This window comes from Tamandua tetradactyla, chromosome 4, assembly GCF_023851605.1.
Source record: "Tamandua tetradactyla isolate mTamTet1 chromosome 4, mTamTet1.pri, whole genome shotgun sequence".
In the NCBI taxonomy this organism is placed as follows: Eukaryota; Metazoa; Chordata; class Mammalia; order Pilosa; family Myrmecophagidae; genus Tamandua; species Tamandua tetradactyla.
Window position 1 is genome coordinate 52,894,211 of NC_135330.1, and position 26,445 is coordinate 52,920,655.

The window sequence follows — 26,445 nt, forward strand, 5'->3', positions numbered from 1 at the left end:
ATAATTTCCACTCTAATCACTGTTTCAGAAGCATCACATTATTTTTGATATATATAATTTTCTCATTATTGCTTAGTTTGAATTATGGTGTTTGATGGTGATATTTTCTTTAACCTCGAGTTATTTAGTAGTGTTGTTTAACTTCAGAACTTTTGATAATTTTCCAGCTATTTTCTGTTAGCAATTTTCAGTAGTCAGGGAGTGTGCTTAGAATGATGTCAATCCTTTGACCTTTGTTGAGTCTTGCTTTATGGTCAGTTTTGGTGACTGTTCCGTGTGCACTTGGATAAGACATGAACCTTGCAGTTGTTGAAAGTTGTGTTCTATTAACATAAATAAGCTCAATTAGTTAATAATGTTCATATTCTTTTATATCCTTATTTCAGATATGAAGAGAGGTGTGTTTAAATATGAAATTCTGTGGATTTGTCTAATTGTCCTTTAAGTATTCTGGAAGCACATCAATAGGTTCATGCACAGTAGTAGACTAACAACTAGTTATCTAAAAAAAAAAGGAAAAGAACTTTGATTTGTAACATCTGTTGATTTTACTGTGGAAATACTCCTCCCATGGCCATTTTCAAGTTGCCAACATCACTGCTGGGAAGAGATGCTTACAAGCAACCCCAATGAGTTATTCTGAGCCAGGTCCAGCACACACTGTTCATACAAATTTATAATTAGCGTATCTTTCTGTTAATTTAAGCTTTTTTTAAAATTATGAAGCATTTCTCTTTTTTCTAGTAATATTTACTAACTTAAGCTCTACTTTGCCTACTATTAATCTATTTTACATCATCTTTTTCTGGTTAATGTTTAAATGATTTATCAGTTTTCATCATGTATTTTCAACTTTAGTATAAGTAATCAGCAGATAGCTGGGTTTTGTTTCTCTGTGTTTATATCCAGTCAGACAATCTTATCATTTTAATTGGAGTGGCAGGTCCTTTCACACTTAGTGAAATTATTGATATAGTTACATTTAAATCTAACATCTTGCTATTCGTTTTTTTTTCTCATCTTTCCTTTGTTCCTTCACTTCTTTTTTCCTGCCTTTCTTTATGCTAATCAAGTACATTTTAAACTTTTTCACTACATCTTTTCTATAAGTTATTTTGTATATATTTTAATACCACTGGTTCAATGTTTATCCTAGCAATTACAACAAGCATGCTTAAATTATTACAGTCTGCCTTAAATTAATGTTTTCACTACATCTTAAACTATGCAAAATCATCACAACAGTTTAATTTCATTTGTCTTCTCCTGACCTTTTTTGCTGCTGTTCTTATATATTTTACTCCTGAATTTGTATAAGCATAGCTATTGGTTCCAACAATCAAAGATCTTTTTATTTATTCATATTTGCTTCTCCAATTCCTTCCTTTCATTTTTTTTTTTATCTGGGGTCACTTTCAGTCAACTTAAAGAACTTCCTTTAGTATTTCTTATGCCTTGAATTTACTATTGCTGAATTCTTTTACCTTTTGTTTATTTGAGAATGTGTTGTGTTTTTATTTTTTTAACATAGGCGGGCTCCAGGAATCAAACAGCATGGCAGGTGGGAATTCGGCCACTGGGCCACCATTGCACTGCCCTCTCCTTCATTTTTGAAGTATATTTTTACTAGGTATAGAGTTCTCTGTTTTTTTTTTTTCTTTCAGCACTTCAGAGACATCAAGACATTGTCTTCAGTAGTTACGAGTAAAACTTTAGTTGCTTTTTTATTGTTCCACTGATAGAATTATTTCTTTCAGTTTTCAGTTTTGTGCTTTCTTTTTTTCTGATTGCTTTTAAGTTTTTACCTTTATCTTTGATTGTCAGCAATACCTCAATATGTTTTCTCTTTTTATTTAGACTTTTGGGGCTTTCCTACATTTTTGTATCTGTAAGTTTATGCCTTTCATCATTTTAGAAAAAGTGGTCATTATTTCTTTAAATGCTTTCTTGTCCATGCTCTCTATTTTTGGAACTCCAACTATATATATTTTATGTCACTTGACTCTGTCCCACACATTTATTATGCTACATTCTGTTCTATGTGTGTTTGTTTGTATCTATGCTTTTTTCTTTCTGTGCTTCAGTTTGGATATCGCTAAATTAACCTTTCTTCATGTTTACTAAACCTGTACTCTGTTGTGTCCATATGGCTCTTAAGACCTCCCAATGAGTCATTATTTTAGATATTTACATTATAATACTAGGATGAATTATAACAAATTACTATAGATGATTATTTTTTATACAATCAATTCTCATTTTAATATTCTGATATCTTTACTCATCTTGCCTGTCCTTTTCCTCTACTACCTTTAACATACTTCAAGTAGCTATTTTAACGTCTTTGGCTGCTAATTCCAACATCTGGACCCCAGCAGCTGCTTCTACTTGGCATTGTTTTCTCTTCATTTTGAGTTACTTTGTTTCTTTTTTTGCCTCTTGCTTTTTACTCAAATCCAAACATTTCCTATGCAATAAAAGAAGTGGCTGAGGTTTATATTTGTTGCCTCCAAAACAAGAGCATTTGTCCTTTCTTGATCCAAACAGGAATTGAGTTGAGATGGGCTTGGGATGCTTACTTAGTTTGACTCAATTCATTATGATTTCAGAAGTCTTTAAGGCAGAGATCATCTTGGGCTTTAATAAAAAATTTTGTGTATCTCTTTCTTTTCCATGTTAAAACATTATGACAGATTTATCTTGCTTTTCCACTCTTCAATCCAACCCTAGGTGACTTATAAATTTGATAATTGTCTTGATAATGAGACAAGTGTGTGTTTGCGGCAGGCTCATTTCTTTAGTGGAACTTTGTCTATGAGACTGCGGGAGATTACAATCTGCCTTTAGAAACCACTCACACTCTAGAAAAGCACTTTGATTCTGCAAAGTTTTACTATTTTCATGCAGACACAACCTCCAAAAGTTGAACTGGCTCTTCTTTCCTTCATTAATGTTCCTTCATTCAGGCAAAGTCTGATATTCAACTTACGTCACAGTAGGCAAGCAAAATCAGGTAAGAAATGGTCAGAGATGATATGTTTGCATCAGACAGTCTCCTCACAGTTTGCTTCCCACAGTTGTCCAGTGTCTTTAAATATACATAGACAGTCAGAAAGACAGACAGACACACACACACATGTGGGCAACTTGTTGTTGCTTTTCTTTTCCTAATATTCAGTAGGAATATTATTTTGTTCTTTCCTATTTTATCCTATTTGGAAACCTGCCATAAAATTCTGTATATTCTTTATTTTTTTTGTTAGGGAAGTTGTAGGTTTACAGAAAAGTAGTTAACTCCCCCATTAAAAAGTTAACTCCTCATTTCCCATCTGGTCCCCTCTAATCCATATTCCATATTCTGACTCTATGAGTTTGCTTACTATAATTATTTCATATATGTGAGATTGCATAATATTTGTCCTTTTGTGTCTGGCTTATTTCACTCAATGATGTCTTTAAGGTTTATCCATATTTTTCTATATATTAGAACTTCATTCCCTATTATGGCTGAATACCACATTTTATCTATCCATTCAGCAGTTGAAGGGCAATGTATTATTTCCATCTTTTGGCACTTGTGAATAATGCTACAGTGAATATAAGTGTGCAAATATCTGTTTGGATCCATGCTTTGAATTCTTTTTAGTATATACATAGAAGTGGTATTGCCAGGTCTAATGTCAATTCTATACATAATTTTTTGAGGAACTGCCAAACTGTCCTCCACAGCGGCTACACCATTTTACATTTTAATTAGTAATGAAAGACTGTTCTTATTTTTTTTTTAAATAGTATCTACTCTAGTGGATGTGAAATAGCATCTCATTGTGGTTTTGATTTGTATTTCCCTAAGAGCTAATGACAGTAAGCATCTTTTCACATATTTTTTGGTCATTTGTACATTCTTTCTTGGAGAAATATCTATTCAAGTCTATTGTCCATTTTACAATTTGGTTATTCATCTCTTTATTGTTGAGTTGTAGAATTTTTAATATAATCTGGATATTAAAATCTTATCCGTATGTGGTTTCCAAATATTTCCTCCCATTGGGTAGGTTGTAGTTTCACTCTCACATTAAACTCCCTTGATGCACAGAAGTTTTTTTTTTTAATATTTTTATTCTAAACAACAAACAAACATACAAGCATTCTTGACATACAGCATTCATGACATAGTTACAATCAATGGTTCACAGTATCATCACATAGTTCTGTATTCATCACCATGATTATTTTTTTAACATTTGCATCTCTCCAGCAAAAGGAATAAAAAAGATAGAAGAAAAAATGCATAAATGCCATACTCCTTAACCCTCCCTCTTATTGATCCCTAGTTTTTCAATCTACTTAATTTATTTCAACCTCTGTTCCCACTATTGATTGTTTATTTCTTATCCATATTTTTTACTCATCTGTCCATACCATAGATAAAAGGAGCATCAACACACAATATTTTCATAATCACACAGTCATCTACTGCACAGAAGTTTTCATTTTGATAGGGTCCCATATATCTATTTTTTCTTTTGTTGCCTATGCTATCGGTATCAAGTCTAAGAAATCATTGCCTAACACAAGATCCTGAAGATGCTTCCCTAAGTTTTTTTTTTTGCAGTTTTATAGTACTGATAATTATATTTAGATTTTTTATACATTTTGAGTTGGTTTTTGCACATTGTGTGAGATAGAGGTTCCCTTTCATTCTTTTACGTATGGGGATCCAGTTCTCACAGCTCCATTAAGTGAAGAGATTATATTCTCTTCAAGTCAGTTGAGTGGACTTGGTGCCCTTTTCAAAAATTTAATTGGCTATAGATGTGAGGGTCTATTTCTGAACTCATAATTCAATTCTATTTGTATATATATATATATATATATATATATATATATATATATATATATATATATGTCTGTTATTTTGCCAATATAATGATATTTAGACCACCATGGCATTGTAGTAAGTTTTTGAGAATGTTTTTATTGTGATATATAGCATATGTACAAAGAAAAGAAAGGAAAAAACAGTAATTTTCAAAGAACATTTCAAAATGTTACAGAAATTTGTAGCAAAATTTGTTACAGAACAAATTTCAGAGTTTGTTATGGGTGATCATTCCACTATTTCAGCTATTTCCTTCTAGCTATTCCAAAACACTGGTGGCTAAAAGAAATATCAATACAGTGATTCAGCAGACACACTCATTTGTTGAATCCTATTTTCTCTGTTATAACTCCTCCACTTGTGAACCTTCCACCAATCTATAGGGATCTTTGAGCAATGTCCATTCGGACGTTTTCACATTGGGAAGGGGTATCAACACTAATAGATAGGAAGATGTAATTAGTTGATAATTTTGGAGAGGCTGGTCCCTCTGGGTTTCAGGGTTTATCTGGCCTAGGAACCCCATGGAAAATATAGGTTTCAGGAAAGTAACATTAGTGCATGAAACTAATTTATAAATTGTCAATAGAGCCTTAGTTGTTCTTAAGAGTTAACAGGAGTGATGTTGGTTGGGGTTTAGCAAACCATGGCAATGAGTACTATATAACTGAAACTTGCACAAGAGTAGCATACAAAATAGCCTCTTGACTCTATCTGATCTCTCTTAGCCACTGATGCCTTATTTTATTACACTTCTTTACCCCCTTTTGATCAGGAAGGCATTTTCAATTCCATGGTGCTGGGGCCATACTCATCCCTGGGATTTATATTCCAGATTGCCAGGGAAATTTTCATGTCCCATGTAGAGGAGTGGATAATGATTTTGTATGCAGAGTTGGGCTTAGAAAAAGAGAGAGAGGCCCCATTTGAGAAACAGAAGAGGTCCTCTGGAAATAACTCTTAGATATAGCTATAGGTAGGCTTAGCTTCTCCACTACATAAATAAGCTTCCAGGAGCAAACCTCAAGATCAAGGATTTGGACTATTGACTTGGGAATCCCTAATGTTTGAGATGATATTAAGGGTTTCCCTTGTGGTAAAGCTTAATATTTTCATATTTTTTTTCTCCTATCTCTTAAAGGACTCTGCCAATACTTTTTAATTATCTGCTCAACATACAGAATTACAAGCCCTCATTCCCATTCTGGGATCCATGTGTAAGGGTTGTTTTAAATGATCTATCCAGACAGATTGAGTTATACATTATGTGCTATAGAAAATTTAGATTTTGGACAAAACAAACCCTTTTTTTGGTCTCATTAAGTAGGTGAAGTTCTAAAATAGAAATGATGTCCTCCTTACCCCTGTATTTTGATTTACCTTAGATCCAACCCAATCGATTTCGTTCTTATCTCTAATTGAAGACTGATCTCTTTTTTCAGTTTCTTTGACAGTTGTTGTATGTGGCAATGCTGACTTTCAGGCCCCAGAACTCCTACTCTGAGTCTTAGGTGCCACATGGTTACTCAAAGTTCCAAGGAAATACCAAGTCATACATATAAAACACAGCATTTCAAAATCTGGAAATAACAATTACAACTCTAAATGTGACTGCTATAAGAGCTTACAATCTAGGCCCATACTTTCTTATAATTATTTTCTAAAATAGATTATATAAGATTTGCACTTTTGTTTCTGGCTTATTTGCATCAGATAATGTCCTTAAGGTTCATTCACCTCATTGCAAACCTCACGACTTCGTTCTTTCTGTAGCCACTCAATATTCCATCATATGTATATGCCACAGTTTGCCATTCTACTTCACAGTCAGTGTATTTTTCAGACACCCTCTATCCATTGGGCATCATGTATAATGTCCAAAGTCAACCATCCATGCCTCACATTATCCTTGCTTAGCTGTATAGTCATCAACACTCTCAATTTTAGAGTTTTCAATGCTCCCAAGAGAAAAATGACAGATAAACACACCCTCACCAAACAGAAAATCCAAACCTCTCCTTAACTGTTGACTTTCTCACCCAATTATTTATCCCTGGTATTGTTGTGATACTGTTGATGTCTTCCATTAAACATAGACTATAGCATACAATAGTAGTTTTCCTTTTATATTATACATAGATATTATTTATATTATATAATGCATAATTTATTATATTTTATATATGCTATATATATATATTATATATTATTTACTCTTTGTATGAGATTCATACCTTTGAAGTAGTTCATGCAAGAACTTATTTATATTTGTAGTGTTAATTGGTGGGATATATGGTTCTTTACAACCCCTTTCAATCATGTACGTCTTTGATGTGGTAATACTACTTATGAACCCACTAATGAACTTTCTTCACTTCTATCCATTCCCTTATATTTAAGTTCAATCTCATTACTAACTGTTCACTCATCTCTAGCTTCTGTGTATGTCTATGTCCCCTATATTCAAGTAGTATAAACCTCTGAGTTTACCTTTATGAAAGTCTTAAAAGTGAAATCATACAGTATCTACCTCTTTGTGTCTGGCTTATTTCATGCAGCATTATGTCCTCAAGTTTCATTCATGATGTCATATACTTCAGGATCTCATTTTGCCTTACTGCTGCATAGTGTCCCACCATATGTGTACCACCATATGTGTGTAGCACTTTTTGTTTATCCACTCATCTGTTGATGGGCACTTAGATTGTTTCCATCTTTAGCAATTGTAAATAATGCTGCTATGAACATCGGTGTGTGAATGCCTGTTTGTGTCACTACTTTCAACTGTTCTTGGTATATAACAAGTTGAGTTATTGCCAAGCTATAGGGCAACTCAACATTTCGTTCTTAAGGAACCACCAAACTGTCTTCCATAACAGCTGTATTAGTTGGTTTTTCTAGAGAAACAAAATCATCAGGAGATATCTGTAGATATAAAATTTATAAAAGCATCTGATGTAACCATGGGAATGTAACCATTGAGCAATGACAGGAGATGCTGGGGAAGGAAACTGACTGGTATCCACAGAACGGGTCATCTTATCCACTTGATTATTAAAACCTTCCTCTGCTGAAGTCGCCCTCTGGTGCACATTCACATGGGACACAAATATCTTCATGTTTTTAGCCCACTCAAAAAGGTCTACCCACATACCTCCTCCCCAGAACTCCTTGCACCAATTTTCCAATTATGCTCTTTCCAAGACCCTTACCATCCAGCCAAACCATTAGCAACAGCCCATGAGTCATTATACAAATGCTCCTCTGGCCAGTTTTCCTTCCAAACAATTGAATAACCAGGTGCACTGCTCAAAGTTCTGTCCACTTGAAGGATTTATCTTCACTATTGTCCTTCAGGGACATCCTGGAAAGAAGTTATAGTGCTGCAGCTGTCCACTTTCAGGTGGTACCTGCATATTGTGCAGAACTATCTGTAAACCAGATCCAAGTTTTCTCTTCCTCAGTCAATTCACTATAAGGAACTTCCCAAGAGGCCATAGTCCAGTCTGGGAATGAGAAGGAAATGTGGCAGGACTGCAGACCATGGGCATTTGAGCAACTTTCTCATGTAACTTACTTGTGCCTTCAGGACCTGCCTTCATGGCCCTATCTCATATATACCATTTCCATTTGATGATGGATTGCTGCTGCACACACCCAACTTTATGGCATGGTGGGTCAGACAACCCCAGATGATGATAGGCAACTCGGGTCTCATGGTAATTTGCTGGCCCATGGTTAAGTGTTCAGTCTCTACTAAGGCCCAGTAGCAGGCCATAAGCTGTTTCTCAAAAGTTGAGTAGTTATCTGTAGCATGTGGCAAGGCTTTGCTCTAAGATCCTAATGGTCTGTGTTGTGATTTTCCTATACGGGCCTGCTAAAGGCTCCAGACAGCATCTCATTTTGCCACTGATGCTTCCAGCACTATTGGATCTGCTGGATCATATGGTCTAAGTGGCAGAGTGGCTTGTACAGCAGCTTGGACCTATTGCAGCTTTGATTCTGCTGTCCAGAATCATACTAGCCATGTCTACTTTGTCTTTGGAGATTAAGTGCTGCCACTTGGCTTCTGCCAAATCAGGATCTGATCATCCCTATTATGTTTAAGTATTCCAGCTCAGTGACAGCAGTTCCCACAGTAATATCTGACCTACAGAGAAGTGCAACTACAGAGGTCTTCAGGGATTATGGAGTTAGTCTCACAAATTTATTTCTCACAGTTCTGGTAAAAGGTGCATCTTCCAGACATTCCCGGGGTGTATGAGCAGTCTTTCCATGATAAATCCATTCTAACATTCCAGTCTCTCTAAGCTGCTAGATCCCCTCATCTACCTTATACTAGAGAAGTTTTGGCATTTCAAACTCAGGTACTGTCGGCCACTTTTTGATCCATGTTTCAGCCAACAGTCCAAACAAACTGTTAATGCCTTTTCTAAAACCCCTCAAACTATAACATTGAATGCATAATCTCTGCTTAGTGGGCCCGTATCAATACATTAAGCTTGACCCAGCTTTATAGTCCTCCCACCATTATCCCACACCCTTAAAATCCATTGCCACACATATTCCCCTGACTTCTGCCCGTATAAATTGGAAAACTCATGTAGTTTTTTTGTAGTATAATGTACCTCCTCATGTGTGACAGTTTGTACCTTATCTTTTGGGGCCTGTTGGGACTTTAGTCTAGTTATAGGTGTGGAAGCAATGAGGGATGGTGGGAGTGGGTCATTAAAAGAATTGAAAGTAACTTCCAAGCAAATTGCTTCAGGACATTCATTTGCAGTTTCATCTGGTGAAACAGGATTAATCACTTTAAGGTTAATCCCTTTTCAGGTGGATGTGGGATGGCCAGCTCCTCAGGGCAGACTGGGAGTTGCATGGCTGTGTCCTCAGGACAGACTATTACAGGGCATCTAGAAAAGACTTAGCATGATCTAGGGTTTCCACCTCTCCACCGACATCATTATCAATCCATATGTCACTGTCTCATTTTTCAGGGTTCTCCTCCTTTCCAATCAATGTCTTCACTTTAACGGCCGACAACATGCAAGACTGAGATTTCAGTTTATGTGTAAAGTTGGTACTCTAACAATAAGATTCTGAATCTGATTTTCAGAGATCTCAAGTCTGTGGTTACAGGAAATAAGATTTTCCTTTAGGGTACTCATGAAAACATTTACATCTGTCATGCAGTGCATAAGCTTCTTGTTTGAAGCCCTCAACTCATCCCTTTACCTCATTAATGTATACAGCATATCTAGTAACAGCCAGTCAACATCTCTATACCTCCTATTTCCACAAAACTCCATAGAGGTATCAAAAACATACCCCAGAGCCTGACTTTGTACAAGTGAAACATTAGAAGAATCCAATGATGATATTTTGACTATCTTTTTGCCAACTCACTCCATGGATTGAGAGTGTCATTTTGATTTATGGGAAACAGGGTCCTTAGTGCCTTTGAGTCCAGTCAGAGTATAAAACCAAATGTAAAATCCCACTTTTAAAATTCTGTTTCTTAGGAACCGCCCCAGTGCAAGCTGTATTAGCTAGGGCTCTCTAGAGAAACAGAATCAGCCGGAGATATCCATAGATAGAAAATTTATAAAAGCGTCTCATGTAACCATGGGAATGTGGAGTTCAAGGTCCGTAGGGCAGGCCACAAACTGGCAACTCTGATGAAGGTCTGTAATGAACTGTTAGTAGAGGCTGGCTGGGCAACCATGGGAATGCAAGGGTCTAAGGACTGTAGAACAGGTTGCAAGCTGGTAACTCCAATGAAGTTCCTCAGTGAACTCTCAGGAGAGGCTGGCTGGAAAACCAGGGGCTGTGAAGAGTTCAAATCTATAGGGCATGCTGTAAAGCTGGTGGCTCCAATGAAGGGTCTGGATGAACTCCACAGACTGAAGCAGGAAGAGTGACTCTCTTCTGAATCCTCCCTAAAAGCCTTTGATTGTTTAGATTAAGCCTCACTCATTGCCGAAGACACTCACCTTAGTTGATTATGAATGCAATCAGCATGGATACAGCTGACATAATCATGATTTAAGTCCATGAAATGCTCTCATAGCAACAGACAGGCTAGTGTTTGTTCAAGAGGACAACTGGGCACCAACACCTGGCCAAGCTGACACATAAATCTGACAGCATGTCAGCAACATGACAGCAGCTGTACCATTATACATTTCCACCAGCAGTGAACATGTGTCCCAATTTCTCCATATCCTCTCCAACATTTGTAGTTTCCTGCTTGTTTAATAGCAGCCATCCTTATAGGTGTGAGGTGATATCTCATTGTAGTCTTGATTTGCATTTCCATTACAGCGAATGAAAATGAGCATCTCTTCATGTGCTTTAGCCATCTGTATTTGCTCTTCAGAGCAGTGTATATTCATATATTTAGTCCATTTTTTAATTGGATTGTTTTTTCTTTTGTTGTTGAGTTGTATGAGTTCTTTGTGTATACAGGATATCAAACCTTTATCCGATATGTGACTTCCAACTATTTCCTCCTATTGAGCTGACTGTCTCTTCTCCTTTTTGACAAAGTGTTTTGAGACACAGAAGCACATGATTTGAGGAGTTCCCATTTATCTATTTCTTTTTCTTTTTTTGCTTCTGATTTGCATGTAAAGCTTAAGATGCCCCTCTTATGATTATTATGTCTTGAACGTGTTTCCCTATATTCTCTTCTTGGAGTTTTATGGTACTGGCTCTTATATTTAGGTCTTTGATCCATTTTGAGTTAATGTTTGTATAGGATGCAAGGTGAGGTCTTTCATTTCATTCTTTTGGTTATTGATATCCAGTTCTCCTATGTCCATTGATTGAAAAGACTATTTTGTCTCAGTTCACGGGATTTGGGACCCATGCCGAAAATCAGTTGGTCGTGGATTTGTTTGCCTATTTCTGCACTCCTGATTCAATTCCATTGTTCTATCTTTCTATCTTTGTGCTAGTATCATGCTATTTTGATAATTGTGGCTTTATAACAAGCTTTAAAATTGAGAACTGTCAATCCTCCCACTTCATCCTTCTTTTTAAGAATATTTTTAGTTATTCAAGATCTATTTCCCTTCCAAATGAACTTGATAACTAGCTTTACCAACTACTATTTGAAGTAGGTTGTTCAAATTTTGATTGGTATTACATTAATCTGTAGATCATTTTGGATAGAATTGACAACTACATTTAACCTTCCTATCTATGAGCAAGGAATATCTTTCCACCTATTTAGATCTTTGATTTCTCTTAGCAATGTGATGTAGTTTTCTGTGTATAAGTCCTTTACATCCCCAGTTAAGTTTATTTGTAAATATTTGATTCTTTTAGTTGCTGTTTTAATGGAATTTTTTCCTTAATTGTCTCCTCAGTTAGGTCATTGCTTGTTCATAGAAACATTAATTTTATATCCCACCACTTTGTTGAATTTACTTACTAGCTCAAGAAGCTTTATGTAGATTTCTCAGGATTTTCTGAGTATAGCATCATGTCATCTACAAATAATGAAATTTTCCTTCTTCCTTTTATTTCCTTTTCCCACCTGATTGTTTTGGCTAGAACTTCTAGTATAATGTTGACTAATAGTGGTGACAGAGGTCATCCTTGTCTTGTTCCTGGTCTTAGATGGAAAGTTTTCTCACCATTGAGTACAATGCTGACTATGGCTTTTTCATACATACCTTTTATCATGTCAAGGAAGTTACCTTTGAAACCTACCTTTTCTGAAATTCAGAAAAGGATGCTGAATCTTATCGAATACTTTTCAGCATCAATCAAGATGATCATGTGATTGTTTTTCCTTTTAATTTGTTATGTATTATTACATTGATTGACTTTCTTGTGTTGAACCACCCTTGCATTCCTGGTATAAACCTCACTTAGTTGTGGTGTATAATTCTTTCAGTGTGTCATTGGATTTAATTTACTAATATTTTGTTGAGAATTTTTGCATTTACATTCATTCTGAAGATTGGCCTGTGTTTTTTGCTTTCTTATAGCTTCTTTACTCAGTTTTGATATGAGAGATATTAGCTTCATAAAATGAATTAGGTAATGTTCCTTTTTCCTCCATATTTTGGAAAAAATTGAGCAGGATTGGTGTTCATTCATTTGGGAATGTCTCATAGAATTTCCCTGTGAAACCATATGGCCCCTGGGCTTTCATTTATAGGAAGATTTCTGATGACTGGTTGAATCTTTTTACTTGTGATTTTTTGTTGAGATCTTCTATTTGTTCTTTTTTAAATTTATTTATTAATTAAAAAAATTTAACAAATGAACTAAAACATTAACATATATAATCAGTAATTCACAATATCATCACTTAGTTGCATATTCATCATTTCTTAGAACATTTGCATCAATTCAGAAAAAGAAATAAAAAGACAACAGAAAAAGATATAAAACAAAAACAGAAAAAAAAAGATTATACATACCCTTACCCCTCATTTTCATTAGCATTTCAAACTAAATTTATTTTAACATTTGTTCCCCCTATTATTTATTTTTATTCCATATGTTCTACATCTGTTGACAAAGTAGATAAAAGGAGCATCAGACACAAGGTTTTCACAATCACACTGTTATATTGTGAAAACTATATCATTATTCAGTCATCCTCAAGAAACATGGCTACTGGAACACAGCTCTACATTTTCAGGCAGTTCCCTCCAGCCTCTCCATTACATCTTGAATAACAAGGTGATAGCTACTTAATGTGTAAGAATAACCTCCAGGATAACCTCTTGGCTCTGTTTGGAATCTCTCAGCCATTGCCACTTTGTCTCATTTCACTCCTCCCCCTTTTGGTCGAGAAAGTTTTCTCAATCCATTGATGCTGCGTCTCAGCTCACTCTATTGTTTTTTCTCAATCCCTTAATGCCGAGTCTCAGCTCATTCTAGGATTTCTGTCCCACGTTGCCAGGAAGGTCCACACCCCTGGGAGTCATGTCCCACATAGACAGGGGGAGGGTGGTGAGATTACTTGTGTTGGCTGGAGAAAGAGGACACATCTGAGCAACAAAAGAGGCTCTCTTGGGGGTGACTCTTAGGCCTAAATTTTAAGTAGACTTGGCCTATCCTTTGTGGGGTTAAGTTTCATATGACCAAACCCCAAGACTGGGGGCTCAGCCAATAGCTTTGGTTGTCTACACTGCTTGTGAGAATATCAAGAATTCAACTTGAGGAAGTTGAATTTCTCCCCTTTCTCACCACTCCCCGAAGAAGGCTTTGCAAATACTTTTCCACTCACTGATCGAATCACTCTGGGATTCATCGGGGCATCACTCTGGACAAACCAACAAAATCTCATGTTCTACCTGAGATTCCAAGTAGTTATCTTCTATTTATTCTTGAATAAGTTTATTTTGTTCTTGTGTTTCCAGAAATTTGTCCACTTCATCTAAGTTGTCTAGTTTGTTGAAGTATATTTCTTCATAGTATCCCCTTATTTTTTTTTATTTCTTCAGTGTCTGTGGTAATGACCCCACCTCTCATTTCTAATTTTGTTTATTTGCATCCTTTCTCCTTTTTTTAATTTGCCATCCTTGCTAGTGACCCACCAATTTTACTGATTTTCTCAAAGAATCAACTTTTAGTTTTATTGATTCTTTCTATTGTTCTCTTATTATCCCATTCATTTAATTCTGCTTTAATCTTTGTTATTTCTCTTGTTCTATTTGCTTTGAGCTTAGTTTGCTATTCTTTCTCCAATCCCTCCAGGTGAGCAATTAAGTCCTTGATTTCTGCTCCTTCTTGTTTATTAATATTATTATTTAGGGCAATAACTTTCTCTCTCAGTAGTGCCTTTGCCACATCCCATTCATTCTGATATGTTGCGTTCTCATTTTCATTTGTCTCCAGATAGCTACTGATTTCTCTAGCGATTTCTTCTTTGACCCACTGGTTGTTTAAGAGTGTGTTATTTAATCTCCATATATTCATTAATATTCTCATTCTTTGGTGGTTACTGAGATCCAGCTTCATTCCATTGTGATCAGAAAAAGTGTTTTGAATAATTTCAATGTATTTTAATTTATAAAGACCTGTTTTGTGCCCCTGCATATGATTTATCCTGGAGAATGTTCCATGAGTACTAGAGAAGAATGCATAGGCTGGTGTTTTATGGTGCAATGACCTATATATTTCTGTTAGATCTAATTCATTTATCAAATTGTTTAACTTCTCTATTTCCTTGTTGATTTTCTGTCTGGTTTTTCTATCTATAGAGGAGAGTGGAGTGTATTGAAATCTTCAACTATTATTGTTGAAACATCTATCACTTCCTTCAGTTTTGCCAGTGTCTGTTTCATGTACTTTGAACCTCCTTGATTGGTAGTGTAAACATTTATGATTGTTATATCTTTTTTGGTGAATTGCTCCTTTACTAACATATAGTGTCCTTCTTTCTTTTGTATGATCTCTTAATATTTAAAATCTATTTGTCTGATATTAGTATAACTACTCCTGCTTTCTTTTGATTACAACTTGCATGGAACACTTTTTTCCGTCCTTTCACTTTCAATCTATTTGTATCCTTGGGTCTAAAGATGAGTCTCTTGTAAGTGGCATATATCTGAATTATATTTCTTAATCCATTCTGCCAATTTGTGTCTTTTAATTGGTAAGTTTAGTCCATTAACATTCAATGTTATTACTAAAAATGTATTTATTGAATCTTATCTTTTTTACTTAATTTTTCAGATCTATATATTATTTTCCCTCTTTCTCTTTTTATCCTTTTAGGTACCCTTACTGGTACTCTTCAATTTTGTGCCCTCCTTCAGACCTTTTTCTCCTGTCTTTTTTTTTTTTTTTTCAGCTACCAGAACTCCCTTTATATTTCTTGTAGGGCTGGTCTCTTGTTGACAAATTCTTTCAGGATTTGTTGTCTGTGAAAATTTTAACCTCTCCCTCAATTTTGAAGGACAATATGGCTGGGTACAGAATTTTTGGCTGGAAGTCTTTCTCTTTCATGATCTTAAATGTATCATACCACTGCCTTCTTGACTCCATAGTGCCAGTTAAGTAGTCTGAGCTCAGTCTTATGTGGTTACCCTTGTATGTAGTAGATTGTTTTCTCTTGCCACTTTCAGGATTTTGTGCTTCTCTTCCACATTTGTGAGACTGTTTAGTATGTGTCTTGGAGAAGGCCTACTTGGATTTATTCTGTTTGAAATTCACTGAGCTTCTTTGACTTGCATATTTATGTCCTTTTTAAGTGTTGGGAAGTTTTCCCCCATTATATCCTCAACTAATCTTCCTAGCCCTTTACTTCTCTCTTCTTCAAGAACCCCAAAGATTTTTATATTTGCCAGTTTTGTTTTGTTCATCATTTCCTTGTGATCCAATTCAAATTTTTCTGTCTTTTATTTTTGTCATTTGCTGCTTTGAGTGTTGTCCTGTTCTCTAGTTCACTTATTTTTTCTTCTGTCTCTTCAAATCTACTACTGTGTGTCTCTGGTATTTTTTTTTAATTTGGTCTACAGCATCTCTAATCTCTGTGATATCTGGTAATTTTCTATTTATTCCTTCAAAATCTTCTTTATGCTCTTGCAGTGTCTTCTTGATCTACTTTATGTCATTAGCCATCCCATTTATTTTATTTAGTAGAGTGATATGAACATCTTTGATTAGCTGTTTCAATGTCTGTGTCTTCTCTGGTGTTTTAATTTGGTCCACTAGGCTGGGCTATATCTGTCTTCATCATGAGATATTTAGAGATCCTCTGCTGTCTTCACAGCATGAAAATAACTTGATTAGTTTACTTTGGAAGTTGATTTCCTTCAGTATTCTAAAGCCTTGTATTTGTGAGATGGGTTGTGGAGCAGGATGCAGAGTAGGGGGTTGGGCACAGCAGTGCACTGATGTTTTGTAGTGCAGGTATAGGTGCAGCTTGGGAATGATATGCTGGTGCCTGTGAGTGTGGGCACCCAGCAGCAGGAAAGATGTGGCTCTCCAGGCATGGGTGTGGGGAATGAGGTCCTGGTGGGTACTGGTCTACAGTGTGAGGCCTTTTGTACACATGCACAGAGCTCAGGGTTGGGGTGAACGTATCTTGGCTACACAGGTTAACACTTGTCCAGAACTGGGGAGTGTGATTGGGGGCCATGTGCATGCATACAGTAAACTGATATACATGTGTTCAGAGCTCAGGTTGGGTGGGGGTGGGGTTGCAGGACTGTATGGGCTTGGGGCAGGTGTAGCCTGGGTATGGGGAAAGGGCCCATAGGCTTTATGCACTGGTGATTGTCTGCAGGGGGCAGGGAGTGGAAGGTAGGTCTTGGGAGGAACAGGGCAAGACTGTACTTTTGCAGGAGAGGTGGGTTGGGCTGGGGCAGGCATGCATCCACTTAGAGTGGGGATATGGGGGAGGTACATGTGCTGGGGCAGGGATGGCAGGTGATGTGGGTCAGGTACATGGGGTATGGGGTACAGTCACAGGGCTGCATCGATGATGGTAGTAAACTCAAGGAATGTGGCTTAGCTTACTTCCTAGCCCCTGTCACCCCATTCATGCACTCCTGAGGACTGGGCTTCCACATTAAGCTGTTTACACCAGCCAAATGGACTCCAGTTCTCTGCTTCTTGGTTCCTAAGCTTTTGCAAGCAGGGCCTCCCTATGTGGTGCAGAAGACCCTCCCAGGGCACATACATCCTGGAATCACCATCTCAGTTGCCCTCCCATCCTTTCTATAGCAGTTTCTGGGAGGAGGGGTGAATTCAACCTATCCTATTCTGCCATCTTCCCAGAACTCCTCCAGCCTATCTTTCTGGAACTCCTCTCACCATGTTTTATTTTTTTAAATAAATTGTATCTGTTTATTATGCATATTATTCATCACATTGATGAAAGTTAGATATAACTTTCTTGTTAGAATACAAGCATTTTTAAGCAGATACTTTGTTTTATTCATTGTTTTCCTCCTCAGAACTTAGACTAAAGCTCAGCAAATGTTTTTTCAATTATATAATGAGAACTGGAATACAGTGCAACAATTAAGAATAATATAGTTAACTTTATTTATTGATCTGGAATGCTATTTAGATTATTTTTGCATGGTGGATATTCTTGCAAAATTATGTAGATTCAACTTTTGTAAGGTTAAAAAGTATATTCTTTCTATCTATTTATCTCTCTCTCTCTCTCTCTCTCTCTCTCTCTCTCTCTCTCTCTCTCTCTCTCTCTCTCTCTCTCTCTCTTTCTCTATCTATTTATCTATCTGTTATCCATCTATCTATCAAGATATACTGTTGGCTAGACCTGTAAACGCATATATATTTTAAAGGCAAAAATATCTTGTATACACTGTATATTTAAATAGTTATCTTAAGCCTTTTTTGGGATATTTTTTGTTGTTGTAGATTGTAAAGAACCTCCTCCAAGAAAAGATACAGAAATTCTGACAGGTTCCTGGACTGAGCATACATATTCAGAGGGCAAGCAGGCTGTATATAAATGCCGTCCTGGCTATAGAAGTCTGGGAAACATTATCATGATATGCAGTAAAGGAAGGTGGCTTTCTCTCAATCCTTCAAGGATCTGTCGCAGTACGTACATCATGTTTTGCAAAATATGTGAAAATGATGAAAACTGTGTTTTATATTGCAGCACTATTGGCTGAATTATTGAAATGTTACTATTTAAATACAAAACAATACACTGTCATTATATTTGAAAAGAAGCTGTAATCTTCTAGAATTCAAAGAACAAGGATAGGACTAAGTCAATTATAAAATAATAACTTTATTATTTTCACTTTCAGTGCTATCCTCTAATATAATATAAAATCCTTATCTCCAAGCTCCTATATAAATTGTGTTTCCCTATATTACATCCTAATTTAATATCACTTTTTTTTTTTCATTTTAGAAAGACCCTGTGGACATCCTGGAGATACTCCCTTTGGTTCTTTTCAACTCACAGTAGGAAATGAATTTGAATATGGTGCAAAGGTTGTTTATAAATGTGATGAAGGGTATGTAGTCAATTGAGAAAGTAGTGCATAATTATGGTAGTAAAAAGGACTGTATTAATATATATATTTAAGCTTCCTATATTTTTCTACTCATCAACATTGAAAAATCAAAATGAATTTCAATTACTATGATACAGTGTAGATGTATCACGATGAAAAATAGTATTTACAAAAATTAATGTTTACCCCAAGAAATCTTCACTTTTTTTCTGCTATGTGCAAAATAGTATGGAGTTCAATGCATTAGGGACAATCGGAGCTATAACAAAACTATATTATATGGCACTATTTTGCGAATACACAAAATTTAGGAGAAGCGAGAATTTCACAATGAAATAATAATAACTACTGTTACCTAATGTTTCATAGTCTACAATTCACCTTGTCCAAATGCTACCCATTTCAGAATCAGTGACTCTATGCTCTTTAACTATTCACCAGTTTTAATAGCTAATCTCAACAATGAATTACCTTTTCTTCTTTCTCCCTTATTTCAGCACAAGTCAAAAAATTATTTTGAAGAAAGTTTCCACATGGGAAAATCAGGATCACTACAATTTTATACTATATAATTATAAATAGGATCAAGAAATTACAGATGGAATCTTATTATTCCTCCCTCACTTAATATTTTTAAACTTTTTTATTGTATAGAATAACATATATACAAATGAAAGAAATAAAAAAGACCTAATTTTCAAAGCACTCTTCAACAAGTAGTTACAGAACAAATCCCAGAGTTTGTCATGGGCTACCATATGATCCTTTCAGACTTTTCCTTCTAGCTGCTCCAGAATATAGGAGGGTAGAAGGATTAAATATTTTTTTATTACCACAATTGACATTTTTCCTTCTCTTTTTCTGTGAAAAATAATATATATATATAAAAGAAATAAATTGCAAAGCGCAGCACCACAGTTAGTTGTAGAACATATTTTAGAGTTTGACATGGGTCAAATATTCCACAACTTTAGGTTTTTACTTCTAGCTGCTCTAAGATACTGGAGACTAAAAGAGATATCAATTAATGATTCAGCAATCATATTAATTTGTTAAATTCTATCTTCTCTGTATAATTCCACCATCACCTTTGGTCTTTCCATCCCTCTCTTTAAGAGTGTTTGGACTATGGCCATTCTAACTTTCTCATGTTGGAAGAGTCTGTCACTAATATGACATAGAAAGATGGAACTATCTGATGTTCTGGAGAGGCTGGGTCTTCTAGGTTTCAGAATTTACTTGGTCCAGGGACCCATCTGGAGGTTGTAAGTTTCTGGAAAGTTATTCTTGTGCATGGAACCCTTGTGGAACCTTATATATTGTCCTAAGTGTTCTTTAGGATTGGCTGGAATAGTCCTGATTGGGGTTTGGTAGGTTATGATAGGTAGCAATGTCTAACTGAAGCTTGAGTAAGAGTGACTTCCAGAGTAGTCTCTCAACTCTATTTCAACTCTCTCTCTGCCATTGATACTTTATTAGTTACACTTTTTCCTCCTTTTTGGTCAGGATGGAATTATTGATCCCATGGTGCCAGGGCTGGATTCATCCCTGGGAGTCAGCTCCCACATCACCAGGGAGGCTTTCACCCCTCATGTCATGTCCCATGTAGGGGGGGAGTGCAATGATTTACTTGCAGAGTTGGGCTTAGAGAGAGTGAGGCCACATTTGAGTAACAAAAGAGGTTCTCCAGAAGTAATGCTTAGGCATAGCTATAGGTAGTAGGATAAGCTCCCACACTACCTACATAAGCTTCACAAAAGTAAGTGTCAAGATCAAGGGCAGGACCTATTGATTTTGGGGTCCCTAAAGTTTGACACAGTATCAGGGGATTCCTGATGGTAAAGTTTAATAGTTCCATATTTTTTCTACTATCCTAATGGCACTTTGCCAATACTTTTTAACTATCTGCTTAATATATTCTAGGATGTATTCAGGCATTACATTAAGCTATACAGGATTAAAGGACCTCTCTCCTATTCTGGCCTCCCTGTGTTTTAATTGTTCAAATGAGGTATGCAGATAGGTTGAGTTTGATTATGTACTACAGAAAATTTCCATTCCTGGCCAAGTAAATCTTTCTTCCTTTGGTCTCAAAGAGCATTTGTGGTTCTAAAATATAGACATTGTCTTCCTTACCCCTGTGCGTTTGAGTTACTTTAACCCCAACTTGATTGGCTTCGTTCTTACCTATAAATATCAGGTTTATATGTAACAGCCTCTCAAAATCCAGAAATAATAATTACTACTCTGGATTAAATGTGTCTGCTATAAAAGCTTACAATCTAGGCCCGTATTCTTGTAAGCATTTTCTAAAAGAGACCACACCATTGTTGTTCTTTTGTTCTGGTTTATTTTACCTCACCAAGTGTCCCACACATTCATTCACATCATTGCTTACCTCATGACTTTGTTCCTTTTTTGTAGCAGCACAACACTTGTTTGTAAGTATACATCATCATTTGCCAATCTCCTACTCATCCACTCATCTTTCAGCCACCTGCAGTCATGAGGGATCATGTACAGCTTCCAAAACCCACAGTCCATCAACACTCTCACTTTTAGATAATTTTATTGTTCCCAAGAGAAAGAAAACCAATAATCACACCTTCACCAGATAGGAGATTCAAAGCTCCTCTTAACTCTTGTCCCTCCCCCGATTATTTACCTCTGTTGTTGCTGTGGTAGTGCTGAGGTTTTCCTTTTAAACATAACCCGTAGCAGTTTTTCCCCTGTGTCCTGGACTTAAACACTCTTTGTAAATGTATCATACATTTGAGGTAGTTCTGCAAGAAGTAATTTATATTTCTGGTGTTAATCAGTGGAACATGTAGGTCTATACAATCCCTTTTGCTCTTGCTCCTCTTCAATGTGGTAATGTTACTTATAGACCCACTAGAGAACCGCCTTCATGTCTATCTGTTCCCTTACATTGGAATTAGCTAACCATTCACCTATCTCTATTCTTCTATGTATTTAGCTAACCATTCACTTATCTCTAGCTTCTATGTATTTCTAAGTCCCTTAGGTTCTGTATTCTAAGCCTCTCATTTTACCATTTCCATGGTCATAAAAGTGGAATCATACAGTATTTATCCTTTTGTGTATGGTCTGTTTCCCTCAACATTATGTCCTCAAGGCTCAACCATTTTGTCCTGTGCTTCAGGACATCATTTCATCTTACCGTTGCATAACATTCCATCGTACGTATATTCCACATTTTGTTAATCCACTCATCTGTTGATGTGCATTTAGCTTGTTTCCATCTTTTGATGAGTGTGAATAATGCTGCTATGAACATCAGTGTGCAAATGTCTGTTTTTGTCACTGCTCTCAGCTCTTCTGGGTATACACCAAGTGTGCTATTGCTGGCTCATAGGGCAATTTCATATTTAGTTTCCTAAGGAACCACCAAAGAGTCTTTTATAGTGGCTGCATCATTATACATTCCCACCAGCAGTGCATAAGTGTTCCAGTTTCTCCACATCCTCTCCAATATTTATAGTTTCCTGTTTATTTAATAGCAGCCATTCTTATAGGTGTGAGGTGGTATCTCATTGTAATCTTGACCTGCGTTTCCCTTATAGTGAATAAAATGAATATCTGTTCATGTACTTTTGAGCCATCTGTGTATTTACTCTTCAGAAAAATCCCCATTCATATCTTTAGTCAATTTTATAACTGTGTTATTTGTTCTTCTGTTGTTGAGTCATATGATTTCTTTGTGTACAGGATATCAAACCTTTGTCTGATATGTGATTTCCAAATATTTTCTTCCATTGAGTGGGCTTTTTGACGATGGGAGTTCCCATTTATCTATTTGTTCTTTTGCTGCTTGTACTTTCAGTGTAGAGTTTAGGAAGCCACCTCCTATTACTAGGTCTTGAAGATGTTTCCCTACATTTTCTTTTAGAAGCTTTATGGGTTAGTTCTTATATCTAGGTGTTTGATCCACTTTGAGTTAATTTTTGTATAGGGTATAAGATAGGGATTCTCTTTCATTTTTTTGACTATTGATATCCATTTCTTCCATACCCATTTATTGAAAATACTATTTCGTCCCAGTTCAGAGGATTTGGTCAAAAATCAGTTGACCATAGATTTGGTGGTCTATTTTTGCACACTCAATTTTATTCCATTGGTTAATGCTTCTATCTTTGTGCCAATGTGTTTTGACCACTGTGGCTTTGTAACAGGTTTTAAAGTCAGGGAGTGTTAATCTTCTCCCTTTGTTATTCTTTTTTTGGATGCTTTTAGTTATTTGAGATCTTTTTCCCTTCCAGATGAATTTGGTAACTATCTTTTCCAAGTCTTCAAAGTAGGTTGTTGGAATTTTTATTGGTACTGTGCTGAATATGTAGATCAATTTGGGTATAATTAACATCTTAACTATATTTAACCTTCCTACCCATGGGCAGGTAATGCCTTTCCACTTATTTAGATCTCCTTTGGTTTCTTTTAGCAATGTTATGTAGTTCTCTGTGTACAAGTCCTTTACTCCTTAGTTAAGTTCATTCCTACGTACTTGATTCTTTTAGTTGCTATTTTGAATGGAATTGTTTCTTTAACTGACTCCTAAGCTAAGTCATTGCTTGTGTATAGAAATGTTACTGATTTTTCACATTAATTTTATATCCTTCTACCTTACTTAATTTGTTTATTAGCTCAAATAACTTCGCTGTAAATTTCTCAGAATCTTCCACGTATAGTATCATGTCATCTGCCAATAATGAAAGTTTTATTTGTTCCTTTCCAATTTGGATGCCTTTTATTTCTTTATCCTGACTGATTGTTCTAGTTAGAACTTCTAACACAATGTTGAATAATAATTGTGACAGTAGGCATCCTTGTCTGACTCCTGATTTTAGGGGGAAAGCTTTCTGTCTCTCTCCATGGAGTATGATGCTGGCTATCGGTTTTCATATATTCCCTTAATCACATTAAAGTATTTACCTTTGAATCTTATCTTTTCAAGTGTTTTTATAAAAAAAAAAAGGATGTTGAATTTTGTTGAATGCTTTTTCAGCAACAATTGAAATGATCATGTGATTTTTTTCCTTTTGATTTGTTAATGTGCTATATTATATTAATTGATTTTATTGTGTTGAATCATCCTTGCATTGCTGGTATAAACCCCACTTAGTCGTGGTGTATAATTATTTTAATGTGTTGTTGGATTCTCTTTGCTACTATTTCATTGGGAATTTTTGCATCTATGTTCCTTAAGAAGATCGGCCTGTAGTTTTTCTTTCTTATAGCATCGCTACCAAGTATTGGTATTAAAATTATACTAGCTTCATAAAATGGGTTAGGTAGAGTTCCTTTTTCCTCAACTTTTCAGAAAATTTTTAGCAGGGTTGGTGTTAGCTCTTTTTGAAATGTTCAAAAGTATTTCCTGTGAAGTCATCTGGTCCTGGGCTTTCCTTTTTAGGAAGAGGAAGAGTTAGGAAGAGTGTTTGATGACTGATTGAATCTCATTACTTGTGATTGGTCTGTTGAGATCTTCTATTTCTTCTTGAGTCAGTGAAGCTTGTTTGTGTGTTGCAAGAAATGTTTCCATTTCATGCAAGTTGTCTAGTTTGTTGTTCATAGTATCCTTTTATGATCTTTTTTTTTTATTTCTCCAGGATCTGTGGTAGTTCATCCTTTCTCATTTCTGATTTTGTTCATTTGCATCCTCTCTCATTTTTTCTTGGTCAGTCTTGCTAGTGGCCCATCAATTTTACAGATTTTCTCAAGGAACCAACTTTTGGTTTCATTGACTCTTTCTATTGTTCTTTTGTTCTGCCATTCATTTAACTCTGCTTTAGTTTTTGCTAATTCTTTTCTATTTGCTTTGAAGTTAGTTTGCTGTTCTTTCTCAAGTTTCTCCAGATGAGCAGTTAAATCCTTGATTTTTGTTCTCTCTTGTTTTTTAATATAAGCATTTAGGGCAATAAATTTCCTTCTCAGCACTGCCTTTGCTGCATTGCATAAGTTCTGTTAAGTTGTATTCTCATTTTGTTCATCTCCAGATTGCTACTGATTTCTCTAGCAGTTTCTTCTTTGAACCACTGGTTTTTTAAGAGTGTGCTATTTGATATCCATATATTCATGAATGTTCTCATTCTTTGGTAGTTATTGAGATCCACTTTCATTCCATTGTGATCAGAGAGAGTGTTTTGAATAACTTCAATGTGTTTTAATTTATAAAGACCTGTTTTGTGCCCCTGCATATGAGCTATCTTAGAGAATGTTCCATGAGCACTAGGGAAGAATGCATATACTTGTGTCTTGTGATGTAATGACCTATATACATCTGTTTGGTCTAACTCATTTATGAAGTTGCTTAACTTCTCTGTTTCTTTGTTGTTCTTTTGTCTGATTGCTCTATCTATAGAGGACAGTGGTACATTTAAGTCTCCTACTATTATCATTGAAGCATCTATTGCTACCTTCAGTTTTTTTTTCCCTGCTGGAAACATTTATTTATTTATTTATTTATTTATTTATTCATTCATTTATTTATTAAATACAACCACATACAAACGTAAACATTCTTACCATATGATCATTCCATTCTTGATACATAATCAATAACTCACAATATCATCACATAAGTCTATATTCATCATCATGATCATTTCTTAGAACATTTGCATGAATTCAGCAAAAGAAATAAAAAGAAAAAAAATTCATACATGCCATACCCCTTATTCCTCCCTTTCATTGATCAATAGCATTTCAATCTACTAAATTTATTTTAACATTTACCCCTTTATTATGTATTTTTAATTCATATGTTTTACTGATTTGTCCAAAAGGTAGATAAAAGGAGCATCAGACACAAAGTTTTCACAATCACACAGTCACCCTGTAAAAGCTATATCATTATACAATCATCTTCAAGAAACATGGCTACTGGAACACAGCTCTACATTTTCAGGCACTTCCCTCCAGCCTTTCCATTATACCTTAACTAAAAAGGTGATATCTATGTAATGCATAAGAATAATCACCAGGATAACCTCTCAACTCTACTTGAAATCTCTCAGCCATTGACACTTTATTTTGTCTCATTTCTCTCTTCCCTCTTTTGGTTGAGAAGGTTTTCTCAATCCCTTGATGCTGAGTCCCAGCTCATTCTAGGATTTCTGTCCCACATTGCCAGGAAGACTTGCACTTTTGGAGTCATGTCCTATGTAGTGAGGGGGAGGGCAGTGAGTTTGCTTGTTGTTTTGGTTGAGAGAGAGAAGCCACATCTGAGCAACAAAAGAGGTTTTCTGGGGGTGACTCTTAGGCCTAATTTTCAGTCAGCTTAGCTATCTTTTGCGGGGATAAGTTCCATATAAACAAACCCCAAGACTGAGGGCTTGGCCTATTCTTCAGTTGTCCTCACTGCTTGTGAGAATGTCAGGAATTCTCCACATGGGAAAGTAGAATTTTCCCCCTTTCTTGCCATTCCCCCAAGGGGACTTTGCAAATACTTTTTTATTCACTGTTCAGATCATTCTGGGATTTATGGGAACATCACTCTTCCTCCCTTCAGTTTTGCCAATGTCTGTCTCAGGTAGTTTTGAGCTCCTTGATTGGAAGCATATATATTTA

General features: G+C 35.8%; 1 protein-coding gene across 1 annotated transcript in view; it reads left to right on the forward strand.

Moving 5' to 3' along the window:
- The window catches only part of LOC143680793 (complement factor H-like), a 133,395-nt gene that overhangs the window by 23,951 nt on the left and 82,999 nt on the right, over positions 1-26,445 (forward strand). The window contains exons 2-3 of the mRNA XM_077157294.1: positions 18,248-18,433; positions 18,756-18,861. Coding sequence (XP_077013409.1) covers positions 18,248-18,433; positions 18,756-18,861 — 292 coding nt within the window. The remainder of the gene's footprint in view (positions 1-18,247; positions 18,434-18,755; positions 18,862-26,445) is intronic.